The sequence below is a fragment of the Heterocephalus glaber genome, unplaced genomic scaffold (assembly GCF_053883595.1).
Source record: "Heterocephalus glaber isolate CG9 unplaced genomic scaffold, H.glaber_assembly_v1.0 deba00001571, whole genome shotgun sequence".
NCBI classification, from domain to species: Eukaryota; Metazoa; Chordata; class Mammalia; order Rodentia; family Bathyergidae; genus Heterocephalus; species Heterocephalus glaber.
The window spans coordinates 9,243,900-9,259,064 of NW_028258356.1; the positions used below are offsets into that span (position 1 = coordinate 9,243,900).

Here is a 15,165-nt window from a genome sequence, read left to right on the forward strand (position 1 = left end):
GACCAAACTACCTGGAACTGCCTGATTTGGTGAGTTTGGCACCCTCCTCCAGCTGGCATGGCATAGAATGAGGCATTCTCCAGTACCTCAGCAGCATCTGCTCTGGGCCAAATGTTTCTATCCTGGGAGCCAGTAATTCAGCATTTATCCTAATAAAATTATTATAACCATAACCTAATATTAATATACAAAGATATTCAGTGATATTATTTATAATAGAAAACTAAAATATTTTATAAACCTTAAATTACAAATGCTTAAGTATACAAAAATACAGATGAAGTGATTATATAGAAATTAGAAATAATGATGTGGGAAAAGTTAAATTATCACATGCTTCATAATATAAAGTGAATGAATGTTCCATATAATAATAATATAATCATCAAGATCTCAATTATATATATATATATATACATACATACACATTATATGAAGCAGGTCAAAGTCATTAAATTTTTAATTGTAGTTACCTCTTTTTTTTCCCTAAATTCTTTTATTGGTACATTTTAGGTATACACTATGTTTACATTTATAATTGGGTGCTTGTAATTGTACATGATGTATCTTGATTCTTATTTTTTCCCCATTACCTGTGCGCCCTTCACCCCCTCCACCTTTCCCTATTTACATAGACTTTGTTTCCATTTTTCCTTTTCTTATAATTTTCCTGTCCCTTCTTTCCTTTCCCCTTCCCCTCCCACCACCCCTACCCCTTTGGACCTTTTCTTCCTATTTCAAATTATCAATTATTCATTTAATCATTTTAGTCCTTATTTACACTTTCAATTTCTCACACTAGAGAAACTATTCGTTATTTACACATGTGTGTCCTATTTATTTCACTTAAGAATATGGCCTCAATATGCATCCATTTAGCTATAAATGTCTCTAGTTTCTCATTCTTTATGGCTGAGTAGTATTCCATTTTATTTTTAAAAAACACATCTTTATCCAGTTTCCAGTTGATGGGCACTTGGGCTGTTATCTAGAATATATAAAGAACTCAAAAAAATCAGACCCCCCAGATTCAAAGACCCAATTGAAAAATGGGCATCTGAAATGAACAGACATTTCTCAGACAAAGAAGTAAAAGCAGAAAATAAACATATGAAAAAATGTTCAACATCACTGGTCATTTGAGAGATGTAGATGAAAACAACACTGAGATTCCACCTCACCCCAGAAAGAATGGCCGCTATCAAGAAATCAACCAATAAGAAATGCTGGCAGGGTTGTGGGGAGAAAGGAACCCTTCTCCATTGTTGGTGGGAGTGTAGACTGGTGCAACTGTGGAAATCAGTATGGAGATACCTTAGAGAACTAAGACTAGAGGTCCCATTTGACCCAGCTATTCCCCTGCTGGGTATCCTCCCAAAAGAATTAAAAGAAGCATACCACAGTGATATATGTGCACCCATGTTTATAGCGGCACAGTTTGTAATGGTAGCTACTTTTGAGTAGGACTACAGATTCATTTTTTGTCTTTTGTGTATTTCTGCACTTCTCAGTTTTCAAGAATGGGCATACATTGGCTTTCAAATCCATATAAGATATAAAAAGACACAACAAATGGTCTTTATGAATACTTGAGTTAACTTTTCCATGTAGCGTATATTTTTAGCTTATCACAATTAGAATTTTTATAAACTTGTGAATATGTCAAATATAACAGCATCATAAAAATGAGCATTGAAATAAACTAGCAATACTAATATGATCATTGTTCCAGTAATGTGTTTAAGTGGATTATAATATCATTATTTTATCACTCTTGTGATTTCAGCTCATATATTAAAAAAGGAATTGTTTTTCTCTACTTCGGATACCATTAAAGTATAAAAGTCTGTCTGGCTGCATAAATTCATTTTAAACTAACATCATCTAGTGGACATAATAAAGTCTACCTAGAGTTTTCTTTTACAAAGAACAAGAGATTTTCATTTTGTTATCTATCCCTGTCTGATACTATAATAGAAGAACTATAAATGTTTATCATTTGTTTCCTAGAGAAATAAAAGGAAATGAAAAGTTCAGTACATAGAGTTTTATTACTATCTTTAAGTAAAACCCACATCATATTGTTAGTCTCTATTAATATTTCATAGATAAATTCAGAACATCTTGTATAAACTAAAAATAATAAAAATGGAAAGACCTTAACCTTATGTTTATATGAATTCCCGGTTCAAGAGTTACACTCTTAAGCTATGATGTAATAAACTAAGATAATGGTGCCAAGTTCAAATGGGATTATAATTATGTTTTGAGTTCTCTTGATATTCCTTTCTTCCTTTTTCAGAAATCTTCAATGGTCTGTTGCCAGTGGAAAGGATAAAAACTAGAGTCTTTTTTGTCCTCATTCCAACAAACAGCAAACCTTACCATGTTTACCTCAGAACTTTTCTTAATACTGCTTAAAGCTATTTGAATTTTATTCTACTTGGAAAAAAACCTGATTTCTTACATCTATAAAATCCTCCAAGGATTGGCCTTATTTACCTTTTCAATTTCAAAATACACACTTTTCTTTTTGCTTCCTGTAATAGTTCCACCTGTCTCTTGATTTTTCTTACCTCCAGGATTTGTATTTGGTATTTTCTCTTCCTTTATTGTTTTTTGCCTCTAACCCTTTCACTGATGGTTTATCTTCACCTAGCCCTTGTCTTCTTCTTTTTTTTTCTGCCTCTTTTTTAAAATTAATTTTATTGGTACATTTTAGGTATACAATATAATGACATTCATAATTGGAAATTTGCACCTTTACATAATCTCTTTTGGTTCTTATTTTTCCCCCATTCCCTTGCCCTCCCTTTAACCCCTCCATCCTTGCCTATTTACAAAGACTTAGTTTCCAGTTTTTCATTTTCTCATATTAATTCCATTCCCTTCTACTTAATCCTAGCACCTTGAGCCTAGTATTTGCACCAGTCAATCCAAGCTGAATCAATCCCAGCATCACACACTCTAGATCCAGCCACCTCTGAAAAAGCCCTACCTCATTTGCATGAGGCTTTGGGGGGATATCTAAACACAAGTCATAACACTATTTCTTTGGGTGAGGATGGACACAGATGGCAGTACACAGCCTTGAAAATAGGTGCAGGGCAATTACTTTACCGTTATCAGTAAACAGAAATAGATGGAATCCAACTGCCAAGTGCAGCCAACCAACACACAGCAAATCAGAGACACTAGAAATAGTAATTTTGAACCAAGTCACTTTGCATTGCTCAGTTTGTGGAGGGTAAAAGTGAGTGCAGGATTGTCCTTGTCTTCTTAATGCTAGCTAAATTTATCTCTCAAAAAAAAAATAGTTCTTCCTTCACTGAAACCTAGTAGGTCATGCTTTCTCAGTGGCTTTTGTCTCACTTTATCCCTTAGTTCTTACCACGATGCATAATTACTGTTCTTGCATGCTTGAGTACTAGAATGCTAAAATGCATCACAGCTAAAGACTATAGTTTGTGATTATGTAAAACTACATCATTCACTATTCTACAAACATTAAAGAGCTACATTGGACCAAAGTCAAGCTGAACAATGAGACTATGAGGGAAAAGCCACTGTCCTTGCCCTCAACCATAATCTTGGGACTGATACAGCTCTGGAAGTGGAAGTAAACACAGATATGGATGGAATAAAGTTTTCTTGGATATCATGAAAGAATTCATAGAAGAGATGATGTTCCAAGTAGATGCTAAGCCAGGTATTCAGTCTCCACTGACTGGACAGCTAATGAGCATAGCACAGTGAAATACCTTAGAAACTATAAGCAACTTTATTTGAACTGTAACAAAAATCATACAAATTTTATAAGTGGAAAGATATTGATTTTAGATATGACCATTTTTGAATATTAATGTTAATATTTACTTATGTTTTTCCAAGTAAAACATCTCTCTTAATCACATATTCTTCTCTTCATGGTAACAAAATATTTTTCAGGAAATGCTACATTAACCTTTCTTAAAATAGCACTACATTGTTTTCTATCAGTGAACCTGAAATAACAGAAGTTACACTTCAATTGTTACAATGCTTAAACTTGACAGGTAGTATATTGTGTTTGCTAATAGAAAAGCATAGTGTAAGACTAAGTGGTTTTGTGCTCATTTAGTTTTGTGGAGAAAATTAATATTTTGATACGAAAACTCAATGCCTAGACAATTCTCAGAAGTTTTGTTTTTATTGCAAAAATTGTCATTGTGTCTAAAGAATATTTTTAAATGGAAATATATCTCCTTATGGGAATTAATTCATATCTATAGCAGTGGAAGAAACCTATCCTGCCATGAGCTAGGACTTTGTTCTTTAAACTTTCTTTTTGTTGTGCAGATGTCTCCATTTATGAAACAATTATTTTTGTTTTAGAATTACTAAGATCCTTAGACCTCTTCATATATATATATATATTATATATATATATATAATATATATATGATATTGTTTGCCTCTTTTAGCTTGGAAGAGAAGATATTATTTTTCTTGATGTATCTATCTCTTGAGAATCTTGGCCTTGGCTTTTTTAATAGAGCTTATATTTTCTAGTTTTTTATTCTAAAGTCATTTAGAATTTAGTTTGAAATATGATATACATTCTAATGTCATATTTTTTCATATTACAGATTTTCTCAAATACAGTCACTGAGAAGTTGAATTCAGTTTTTCATTTGTTCTTCTGCTGCCTTTAAAATGTTGTCACTATTTCTTGAATTTTTCTCCTGAATTTAAATATTAGGCAATGTTATCACAAAAAGAAAAATGTCTTTTTTTAAAATTAAGAGTAAATGGATTTCATCTTAATGATGAATTTAGATGTCTAAGTATATTCGAATGAGCACACAGATTAGAAGAGGAAAACAAAAACTGCCTTTATTCACACTGACTTGAATGAATATGCATGATGAAAAGATAAAGATACCAATTAAAAAATTAGAACTTCAATTCCCACCACCAGTAAATTAATTAATTTCAAAGACCTAGTAGTGAATTTACCAATATTCTGTTAGGCAGAACCAATATTTAAAATTCAATTTTATTTAATATATACAGAACAAAAAAATTTAAACATAAAAATTTATACCCCTTACAAGGTCAGAAAACATTAAATATTTAGGAATTTTAAAAAAATAGGTCTATCATCATGTTAACTGAAATAAGTCAGACCAGAAAGTCAAATAGTGCATGTTTTCTCTTCTATGAGGAATCGGGGAGGAAAAAGAGAGAAATGACATGAACCAAGGAAGAATATGAGAGATGAGAAAGGAGAATGGGGAAGGAGACAGAAAGGCAAGGGGGTAATAATCAAAGTAAGCTGTAAGCTTTCACCAAGATGGCAGACAAAACAATTATTCTGTATAATTAATATAGACTAATAAATAGGTCTCCTATTCCAAGAATTACAAATCATTGCTGAAAAATATTAAAGAAGGCCAAAATGTATACTTGGTATACTTGTTTGTGGATTATATTAAAAATAAGATAGCAATAATTTCTAGATGATTGTTAGAGTCAATATAATCCTGATCAAAACATCAACATATTTTTATAGAAGTAGAGAAGCTAATTTTTTTAAAAAATGGAAATCCAAAGGGCTTTTAAAAAAAAAAAAGTACAAATCTGATAGAATTACATTACCCAATTTTAAGACCTACAAAATAACTACAACATGAAGATAGGATGATATTGACCCAAAAATATCCTCATACTGATCAATGGAACAGAATATTCTTGAAATAAACCCACATATCATATCAGTGTCAAGGTAATTAATTGCAAAAAAGAATAATCTTTTCAATAAAATATGTTGCATAACATATATCCATACATTAAAAGAATTAATCTATACCTGACATTTTATACAAATATGAAGAAAAATTTCATGTAACTAAATGTAAAAAGCTAGAGCTAATTCAAAACTCTACGAGAAACCACAGGAGAAAAATCTTTGCAACCTTTTGTGAGACAACTGTTCCTTCATAGGAACAATTACATTGTGAATTATTTACAATTATTTCAATTTATGCAAATTATACAGTTCAAACATTAAAAAGATAACATTAGAAAAATGATGGCCAACCTAGAGCCAAACTGAGAGAAAATATCTGCAATGCAAATATCTGAAAAGAGCAACTCAGTAAGGAAGCAACCAAATAAAATATGATCAAAAACTTGAGGGTAGATGTCACCAGAAAAATATTCAAATTACTTATAAACATTTCTAACAAGGTTCAGTGTCATGAATCATCAGGAAATACAAATAACTATCTTAATGGGATACCAATCGATCGGCTGATATTATGTGGAGACTGACAATAACAAGCACAGACAGGGCTCTAAGGTAACTAGAAATTTTTTCTTTTCTTTCTTTTTTTTGTTTTTGTTTTTGTTTTTCATAGTTCAGGCTGGCCTTGAACTCAGTATTTATCCCAGAATGACCTCAAACTCATACTGATCCTCCTGCCTCAGCCTCCTGAGTGCTGGGATTATAGGTATTTGCAACCACACCCAGCTGAGAGGCTAGAATTGTTATTTGTGCTAACAATGCAAAATTATATAGCCACTTTGGAAAAGAATGAAGTTTCTTCCCATCTTCTACCACATGACCCACCAATTTCACTTCTTTATACCCAGAAAATGTGTTTATGCAAAGACTGGTATGTAAATGTCCTTAATAGAATTATTCATTGTATTTCAAAGCAGGAAATAATCCAATGTGGAAACGCAGGCTGTGTAGATTAGATACATGTACTTTATGGAGCAGTCATAGATTGATTATTTAGTTGTCATAGATTGTTAAGGAAAAATTTAGCAGTGACAGATCTGTAACTTGGCAGAGATTAATAGTTGCCCTTTTATAAAGAATATAGTCGAGAAATCTTTGCATATTTTAATGCAATTAAAAATGAAAGGATGAAATATTTTGATGAGATTTGAGACCTAATACTCAGAGCTAATTATGCTAATAATTTTTTCATTAAAAAGACTATTTTCTATGAAGTTTTTTCAACTTAACTAAATGTTCCATAGTAAATAGGATTAATTGAATCTTAGTTATGGGTAATTCTGATATCTACAAAATCAAAGATGAAAGCCAAAGCCACAGAACTTTAAGATGAGAAAAATAACGCTGTCATCAATCAAAATTGTTCCTTCAAGTTTTCTTAGTTTTTTCTCAAAACTTCCATTTATTATTGCATTTAATCTATTTTAAAATTACAGAATAGAAGCAGTATTTTCAAAATAAAAAATGGCTTACTTATTTAAGCCATAGTCTATTCATCTGTTTGACAACAGATACCATGTTATGGGCTACAGCTATAATGGTAAATAAGACACAGTGCTTTGTTTCCAGTAATTCACACTATGACAAAGAAGACAGAAAAGCTCCCCAAAATTGATGATTATAATGGATTAAAGTGCTGCAGACTGATTAACACAATACTGTGTTTTTTGTTTTTGTTTTTGCTTTTTTTTTGGTACCAGGGATTGAACTCCTGACATTGAGTTTATGAGGCAGTGTGGCACCACTGAGCTAAATCCCCAGCCCAATACAATATTTTTTTATGATGTCTGTAATCTTCCTATCATGAAGAAATTTGTTAACTCTTAAAATATTGCTTCTGTAGTGCCATACGTTTCACACTTACCTCTTCTATAACACCATTTTAAATTGGAATAATTTATTGAAGTTTTGTTCTCTCCCACAACAATGAGTTTCTCAAGGAGGGAAGCTGTATTTTATTCATCATACTGAGTAAGAATACATAAATATGAATAAATTTTATGGAATGAGGGCCAAGTGTAGAAATGGCAATGTGGAGCTAAAGGGCAACCATGTTACCTGCTAAACCCATGAAGGATTTCAAAAGATTTTTTAAGAGAAGTGATATAAACTCAGTAAAGTGAATCTGAGATGTTGACAAGACATCCTTGAAAACTGTCCAAATAAAACAGAAAATGCTGATCTTTTAGTCAGGAGAGAACTCTAGATTTAAAATATGAATTTGGGTGACGTAATTATAAAGGTGATTTTGAAGTTATCGAAAGCTTGCCAATTTCCAAGTAAGAATTTCTAAAATGAGTTAAGAATCTTAAGAACAAAATGCTGAGAAACTCAAAGAAATCTCAAAGAAGAGGAAAAAAGCAAAGGATTTAAAAGACTCTGGGAAGCTGACAATAAGCCTATAAATATTAGTCGTTGGTGTATTTCAAGGAAGAATTGGAGAGCAAACTGAGAGAAGAGCAGCTCTGGAGAAAATAGTCCTGGGTTCAGATCTCAGCTCCGTCAACATGGGATGCTGGGAATATGGTTTAATCTGGCTGCCTTTTATCCTAAACTGTAAATGAAAATAGTAATACTACTTGCCCTACAGATTTGTTTTTTGAGTATTAGATAATATACGCTGTGAACTTAGAGGAGTAGAACAAGTATTAAGCAGTGTATGGGTGTCACTGTCCTTTTTAAAAGTAATTTCAGTACAATATTACAGAGAAGATCTTAGAATTAAGAGGAAGAAAAGATAATGAAATTTGGAGATAATTATTTTGTATAAAATAGAATTTCTGAATAGCCCTGAGGAATTACCTGAGATTAGATAACTTGAAACCATAAGCATTCAGTCATCATAGTTAAACTTTCTTGTCATTATGTGTGCTGTGCTTTGGTTATGGTTTGATTATGGCACCTATGGGTTTACATACTGGAAGCTTAGTACACAAATGGTGATGTGGAAATGGTGGAAGCCTTAAGAAGTGGGGCCTCCTGGAGGTGGTTAGGTCACCTGGACATGCTGCCCTGTAACAGACTGTTGCTTTCATGGAATCTCAGGTAGGATCTATCATAGCAAGTTTCTATAAAGAGGAAACCTGGCCCCTCACTCTCTTGGCTTCCTGTCTCATCCTGCAGCCTCTTCCTGTGCAACTCACTCCCACTCAAATGCCACTTGTTATGTTTTAATGTATCTAGAAGCCCTCATCAGAGCCAAAGGCATGTTGGTGTTATGCTCTTGAATATCCAGAATTATGAACTAAATCTTTTCATTGTAAAGTACTTGGTGTCACATATTTTGTTATAGAAACAGAAAACAACTAAGACAGTTTGAATAGAAAAAACATGCATTCTAATTGATATAGAATCAAGGTAGATAAGGCAGACTATGAAGGAGGAAAAGGAAACTGGGAATTGAGTGCTGGTTAAAACCATCACTGATGCCACACTGTGGCTCTAGCATCTGTGATTGTGTACCATTTAGTAAATGATCAGTGTAGTTAGAAAAATAATAAAGGGAGGGGAAGAAAAGCAAGAAGGCTTTTGAACATGGTGATAGAAATAGATTATGAAAGTGGACATAAAAATGTAGGAATCAGTAGATTTTACAGTGCTAAAAATGTGGAAAAATTTTACCAAAAACCTGAGATTTCATAGTTCAAGATCTTAGGGATAAAACAACCTGAGAAAATGACAAAATTTAAGACAATGAAAAGTGGTTCATGTAAGTGATTCATTTGTATTCTCCACAACACTATGAGATGGGTCAGAAGTGCACATTTTAGTAACCATACTAGCTATACCCTTTTGTGTGTGTGTGTATGTGTGTGTGTGTGCGTGTGTGTGTGTGCATGTGTGTGTGCATGTGTGTGTGTATATTTAATTAATTTAATTGGTAAATTTTAGGTATACAATAAAATGACATTCATCATTGGAGATTTGCACCTTTACATAATATATCTTGATTCTTTTATTTCCCCCCCCTCCCCTGCCCTCCCTTTAACCCCTCCACCCTTTTCTGTTTACAAAGACTTTGTTTCCATTTTTTTATTTTCTCATATTAATTCCATTCCCTTCTTTCCTTTCCCCTGCCGCTCCAACTTCCCCTTCCTCTTTACACCTTTTCTTCCTATTTCACATTATTTATTATATATTTTGATCCTTATTTACACTTTCATTCTTAAAAGGATTGCATCTAAGACACTAATCCTATGAATCCATTGGTTTTTTTCATAAAGCTAAATTTGAAATTTTTCTTTTATGTCTCAATGCATTAGAAAACTAAATTATTATTTTTTATTGAGAGATTGAAACTTTATGACTTATTTTGGAGTCTTTCTCTTATACAGATTTTTCCAATTTTTATTTTTTATGAGAACATAATTGCAGTACGTAATGATCATAGTTTTAAGCACAAAGGCGCTGTATTCATTTGAGACTTTAAACTGTTGTATAAAAGTACATTTTTTATCATTACAGTACTAGTTGTTGCACTTAACTTTATATTTAATTGATGCTAAGATTTATATTGGTAAAAAGCAACTTTCATAGATATTGATGTGTATCTTCTTTACTGGACAATCACTTTTAAAATACTCTTAGAAATTTTACCATTCTGTTTGATTTCATTTTTTAAATACATAGCATATTATTGTAGGTATTCCTCAAATCCCCACGTAAATATGAGAGCTTACTTTGGTAACTACTTTTCTTTTAATCTCAATAAATTTGACAGTTTTATTCAACATTTAAACATTATGTGTTTTCCTAACCAGTAATGAGTGAAAGAAAGTAACAAATAATTCTGAACACAGGAAACTCACATACTAATGATCTACTTAATCCATTTTTAGAGAGTCCTAAGGGTATAATGACAGGGCAGAGGAGAGCTACTTAATCCCTCCTGAGAACAGACAGTGAAAGTCTTTCTATACTGGTGGGCTTCTGGAACTAAGTGTGGGTTAGTCACATAGGCAGAAGGGAGAGCTCCATAGCAGAAAGATTGGAAACATCATGTTGGTGGTGGGAAATGTACACAGTTCCAAATCCAAGTACATGTAGAGCTTAGGTTAACAAAAAAGGCTAGGGCCACAGTGGAAAGTCCACCATTTTTTGGTAGACTTTATTTTGGAGAGAAGATTTGGGTTCACATTAACATGAAGAAACAAATAAAGATATTTCCCATATACCACTTACCCCACACATTCTGAGCCTCACCCAATAACAATATTCTCCTCTATATATCCACAATTCGAGTATTATAAAGAAGAGTTCCACTAGCTTAAAAATGCTCTATGTTTCATTTGTCATCCCTCCCTCCCTCAACTACTGTCAAGAATTGACTGTTTTGGTGTCTCCATATTTTGTCTTTTCTAGAATATTATGTAGTTGGAATCATTCAGTATGTAGCCTTTTCAGATTGGCTTTTTAAACTTAGTAATATCATTTATGTTTCTCCCTTGTCTTCTCATGACTTGATACTCATTTTTAGTGCTGAATACTATTCCATTATCTGGATGTATCAGACATTATCCATTTACCTAATAAAAGCCATCTTAGTTTCTTCCAAATTTGGGGAATTATAATTGAAGCTACTATAAATATCTGTGTTCAAACTTTATTGTGTGGACATGTATTTTCACCATATTTGGAATATCAGAGTACATTTGCTGGGTCATATGTTACAAATATTTTTAGTTTTGTAGGAAGCCACCATTGAGCTTTCTTTTCTGTTCCCGCCAGCCATGAACACAGGTTACAGTTCTTCACATCCTCAGCAGCATATGGTGTTGTTAATATTTTGAGTTGGGCTGTTCTAATAGGCACATAGGGCATCTTACTGTCTTAATCTGAAACTCCCTAATGACACATGGTGCTGGCTAATCTTCATGTGTTTATTTGTCTATTAAGTTATCGGTCCATTTTAGTCAACTTATTTATTTTCTTACTATTGAGTTTTTAAGATTCCTTTTGTTTTTTGAATACTAGTATTTTATCAAATAAATCTTTTGTAAATGCTTCCTTCTAGTCTGGGGTTTATCTTCTAATTTTCTTGATAGATGTCTTGCTGAGGATCCTATGCTGTATATTACATTAGTAGTCATCAGAGTATATATTTATATTTTCATAATTTGCATACACATACTCCTCTGAGAAAATATATTATTTAACATTTATGAAAAACTGAAGATTATAATAATGAAATAAATAAAATTATTAAAATTATGACTACAGTATTTGGGATTCTTAGTTGTAAACTACGGAATCTATTTTAGTGTATTTAAGGAAATCAAGCATGTTAGAAAGCTCTTTAAATTTGGGGGATAATTGGGGATTCAAAGTCTTTGCAGGCTTTTATAAAACCATATCCTCAGGTTATGCAGCCTTCAGTGAGTGCCTCTGACACTTGGAACTGGAGACCAGATATCTGTGAGTCCTGATAGGAGAGAATTGAATGACTGCTGCTAATAGATAAAACTCAAACAATTCTGTCACTTTACTTGCTAGACATTGTTTATCTACTCTGCGACTCTATGCATATAATTGATAGACATTTTACTTCGAGTTCATATGGCTCATCATGTGGGAAATTATCAAAACAAGATTTATGGGAGGTATTCAATAGATTTAAGCAGCCACAGTAACAGATATTTGTTATTGTGGTAAATAAAATACTCTTTTGCTCACATTCAAAATATAACTATTATTGATAATATCTGATTTATAAATGTCTTTGCTAATTATGTTATGTTATGCTCTCAGTAGATAAACTCTCTAGCAAAATACACACCTAAGAAGGAATCTTCACTAATGTGATTGCTATAAATTTAATTTTTATTACTTTTAAATTTAATTTGTATGTCATTGGAATATACCTTTGCTATTTTTGCATGTATTTATGTTATAGCAAATAAGATGCATGTAGCTTATCATTCTTTGTGGTTTGCTTATGTTTTCATTATGAATTGTTTCTTTAATCTGTGGGATTTTTGGAGAAGGTTCTTTATGCCACATGACCATTGCATGAGATCTAGGTGTGCCTGTATAAAATATCTATATTTAGTCCCGCAAGGATTCATTTAAAAGAACCCAGATAAGTGCCGATGTATCAGCTTGAGAACCAGTCAGTAAATGAGAAGACTGTGACCCCCCTCTTTGCATAGTAGAATTCCAACTCTTCTTCAGGTTACCTTGTTTATCCTTCATCATTGCTACATCATTTAACATGTTGCCTAAATAATGCTGTCCACGCTGGCCTGCACATGAGTATTAATGTAGTCCATTTTATTTTTCTTGTTTAGATCAATACCAAAGATGTCTAAATTTCAGATATCTATTTTATACATCAAATAGGTTTCTGTGAGGAACCTGAGGAACAAATGAATTTTATTTTAGAACACAGTTATTGGGAAAGGAGATGTTTTTGAAGAGTATAGGAAGGCACGGTCATGGCCAGATGTGAATTTTTGACCACTGGCCCAGATTTAGCAGGTGAAGCTGTACTAAGAAAGACTATAAGGAAGAGATAGGAGATACCATATATTATTCAGAATTATGAGAGATGGCAGGAAAGAGGATATGATTTAATGAATATCAATATGTAAGACTCTGAATGAATGGAAATAGTTGCAAAGGTAAGAAAAAGAATGAAGAATGACTTTCTGGTTCCTGACTGCAGCATAGATATTTGATTTTTAGAAAAAGAATGAATTCTTATCTTCTTTATGACTCGTAGTTGTTTTTTCAGGAAAAGCAAAGTATTCAATGTATTATTCTTTCCTGATATTATGCAGTATTTGTCTCATTGTTTTCATTCATTCCACAAATATTCCCATAGACATGAGATCTGCTGTAGACACTGATTCTTTCTCAATATTAGATAATGTTATTCACAGATATGATTTGGAAATGGAAAGTGAAAATGGAAATGGAAAGTGAATAATTTTTCATCATAAGATTTTTTGAAAGGTTTGTCTTTCTAATAGATGATAAATAGCGAAAGGAAATGGTAGGGACTTGCATTGTACAGCCTGTGCATGACTCATTGCTCTTCATGCCTTGCCTTTAGCTGGGATGACAGCAGCTCTGTGAGCAGTGGTATCAGTGACACCCTCGACAACATCAGTACCGATGACCTGAACACCACATCCTCAGTCAGCTCTTACTCCAATATCACTGTCCCTTCTAGGAAGAACACTCAGGTGAGGATGGCCCTCTTCTATTTCTGCTGCTTCTGCTAATTTCTTTGGCCAAATTATTCTTTATTGGATGAAGTTGTAGCATAACTCCTTAATCTGAAATAATTCCCTAAAGTGTATAAGGCTGGCTTAACAAGGTCTCACTTTGTCACCCTGGGCCTAGAAGAATTTTTAGTTTAGTCTTTCCTCATGTTGCAACCCTCAGGAGCTGTAACTGCACGCATCTGCCTGTTTTGATTATTGAAAGCTACATGCATATGTGTTTTCAACTCTTCACAGTCTAACTTACAGAGACCTATACCATCCTATATCTCCTAATATTGATATATTTCATGTATCTCTCCTTCTAGTATTGATATACTTGTTGAAAAAAATCTAACAGTTATTTTGATAACCTAACTCTGTATTGTTCTTAATTGATTTTGAATTGATTTCTGAAATAAATTACCAGCTCTCATGTGAATGGTTAGTCAAGAATGTCCATTAAATAATTAAGTTTTATCTTGTCACAGTTTTCCTCATTACATTTGACAAAGAAAATTTCTTCCTTTCTAGAGGGTTTAATTAAGGAGTTCTGCACATGTTTATCCTGACATTCTTTTTTTTTTTGGTACTGGGGATCAAACTCTGGTTCTTGCACTTGTGCAACAGGTGGCGAAACCAGTGAGCTAAATCCCCGGCCCTATCCTGACATTCTTTAATATCCACAAGTGAGAATTATGTGGCTGAAATTAATGTAGCTTAGATAAAGACATAGATAAAAATACAATTGTTTCAGGAATTCTTTTGGAGCATAAATACAAGCTTCTTTTTTAAAAAAAAAAAATCAGTTGTCTGAAAGTATGCTCAAGTGTGTAATTCATACTTCACAATTTTTCTGTATAAAGATTCTTTTCTGAACTATTTTTCTTTACAGCTGAAGACAGATTCAGAGAAACGTTGTACAGCAGATGAGACGTGGGATAGTCCTGAGGAGCTGAAAAAAACAGAAGAGGATTTTGACAGCCACGGTGAAGGCGCTGGCAAGTGGAAGAGCGGGTCCTCCTCAGGTCTTCCCGAGGACCCTGAGAAGGCAGGGCAGAAAGCCTCCCTGGCTGTTTCGCAGACCGGTTCCTGGAGGAGAGGCGTGTCTGCCCAGGGCGGGCCACCAGCTAGACAGAAAGCTGGGACAAGTGCGCTCAAGACTCCTGGTAG

The 15,165-nt window shown here is 33.2% G+C and overlaps 1 protein-coding gene across 10 annotated transcripts in view; it reads left to right on the forward strand.

The window, feature by feature from the left end:
- Nucleotides 1-15,165, forward strand: part of Nav3 (neuron navigator 3) — an 813,909-nt gene that overhangs the window by 712,606 nt on the left and 86,138 nt on the right. For all 10 annotated transcript variants that reach the window (XM_013072315.3, XM_013072311.3, XM_087192477.1 and 7 more), the window contains 2 exons: nt 13,842-13,974; nt 14,888-15,161. In XM_013072315.3, the coding sequence (XP_012927769.1) occupies nt 13,842-13,974; nt 14,888-15,161 (407 nt within the window). The remainder of the gene's footprint in view (nt 1-13,841; nt 13,975-14,887; nt 15,162-15,165) is intronic.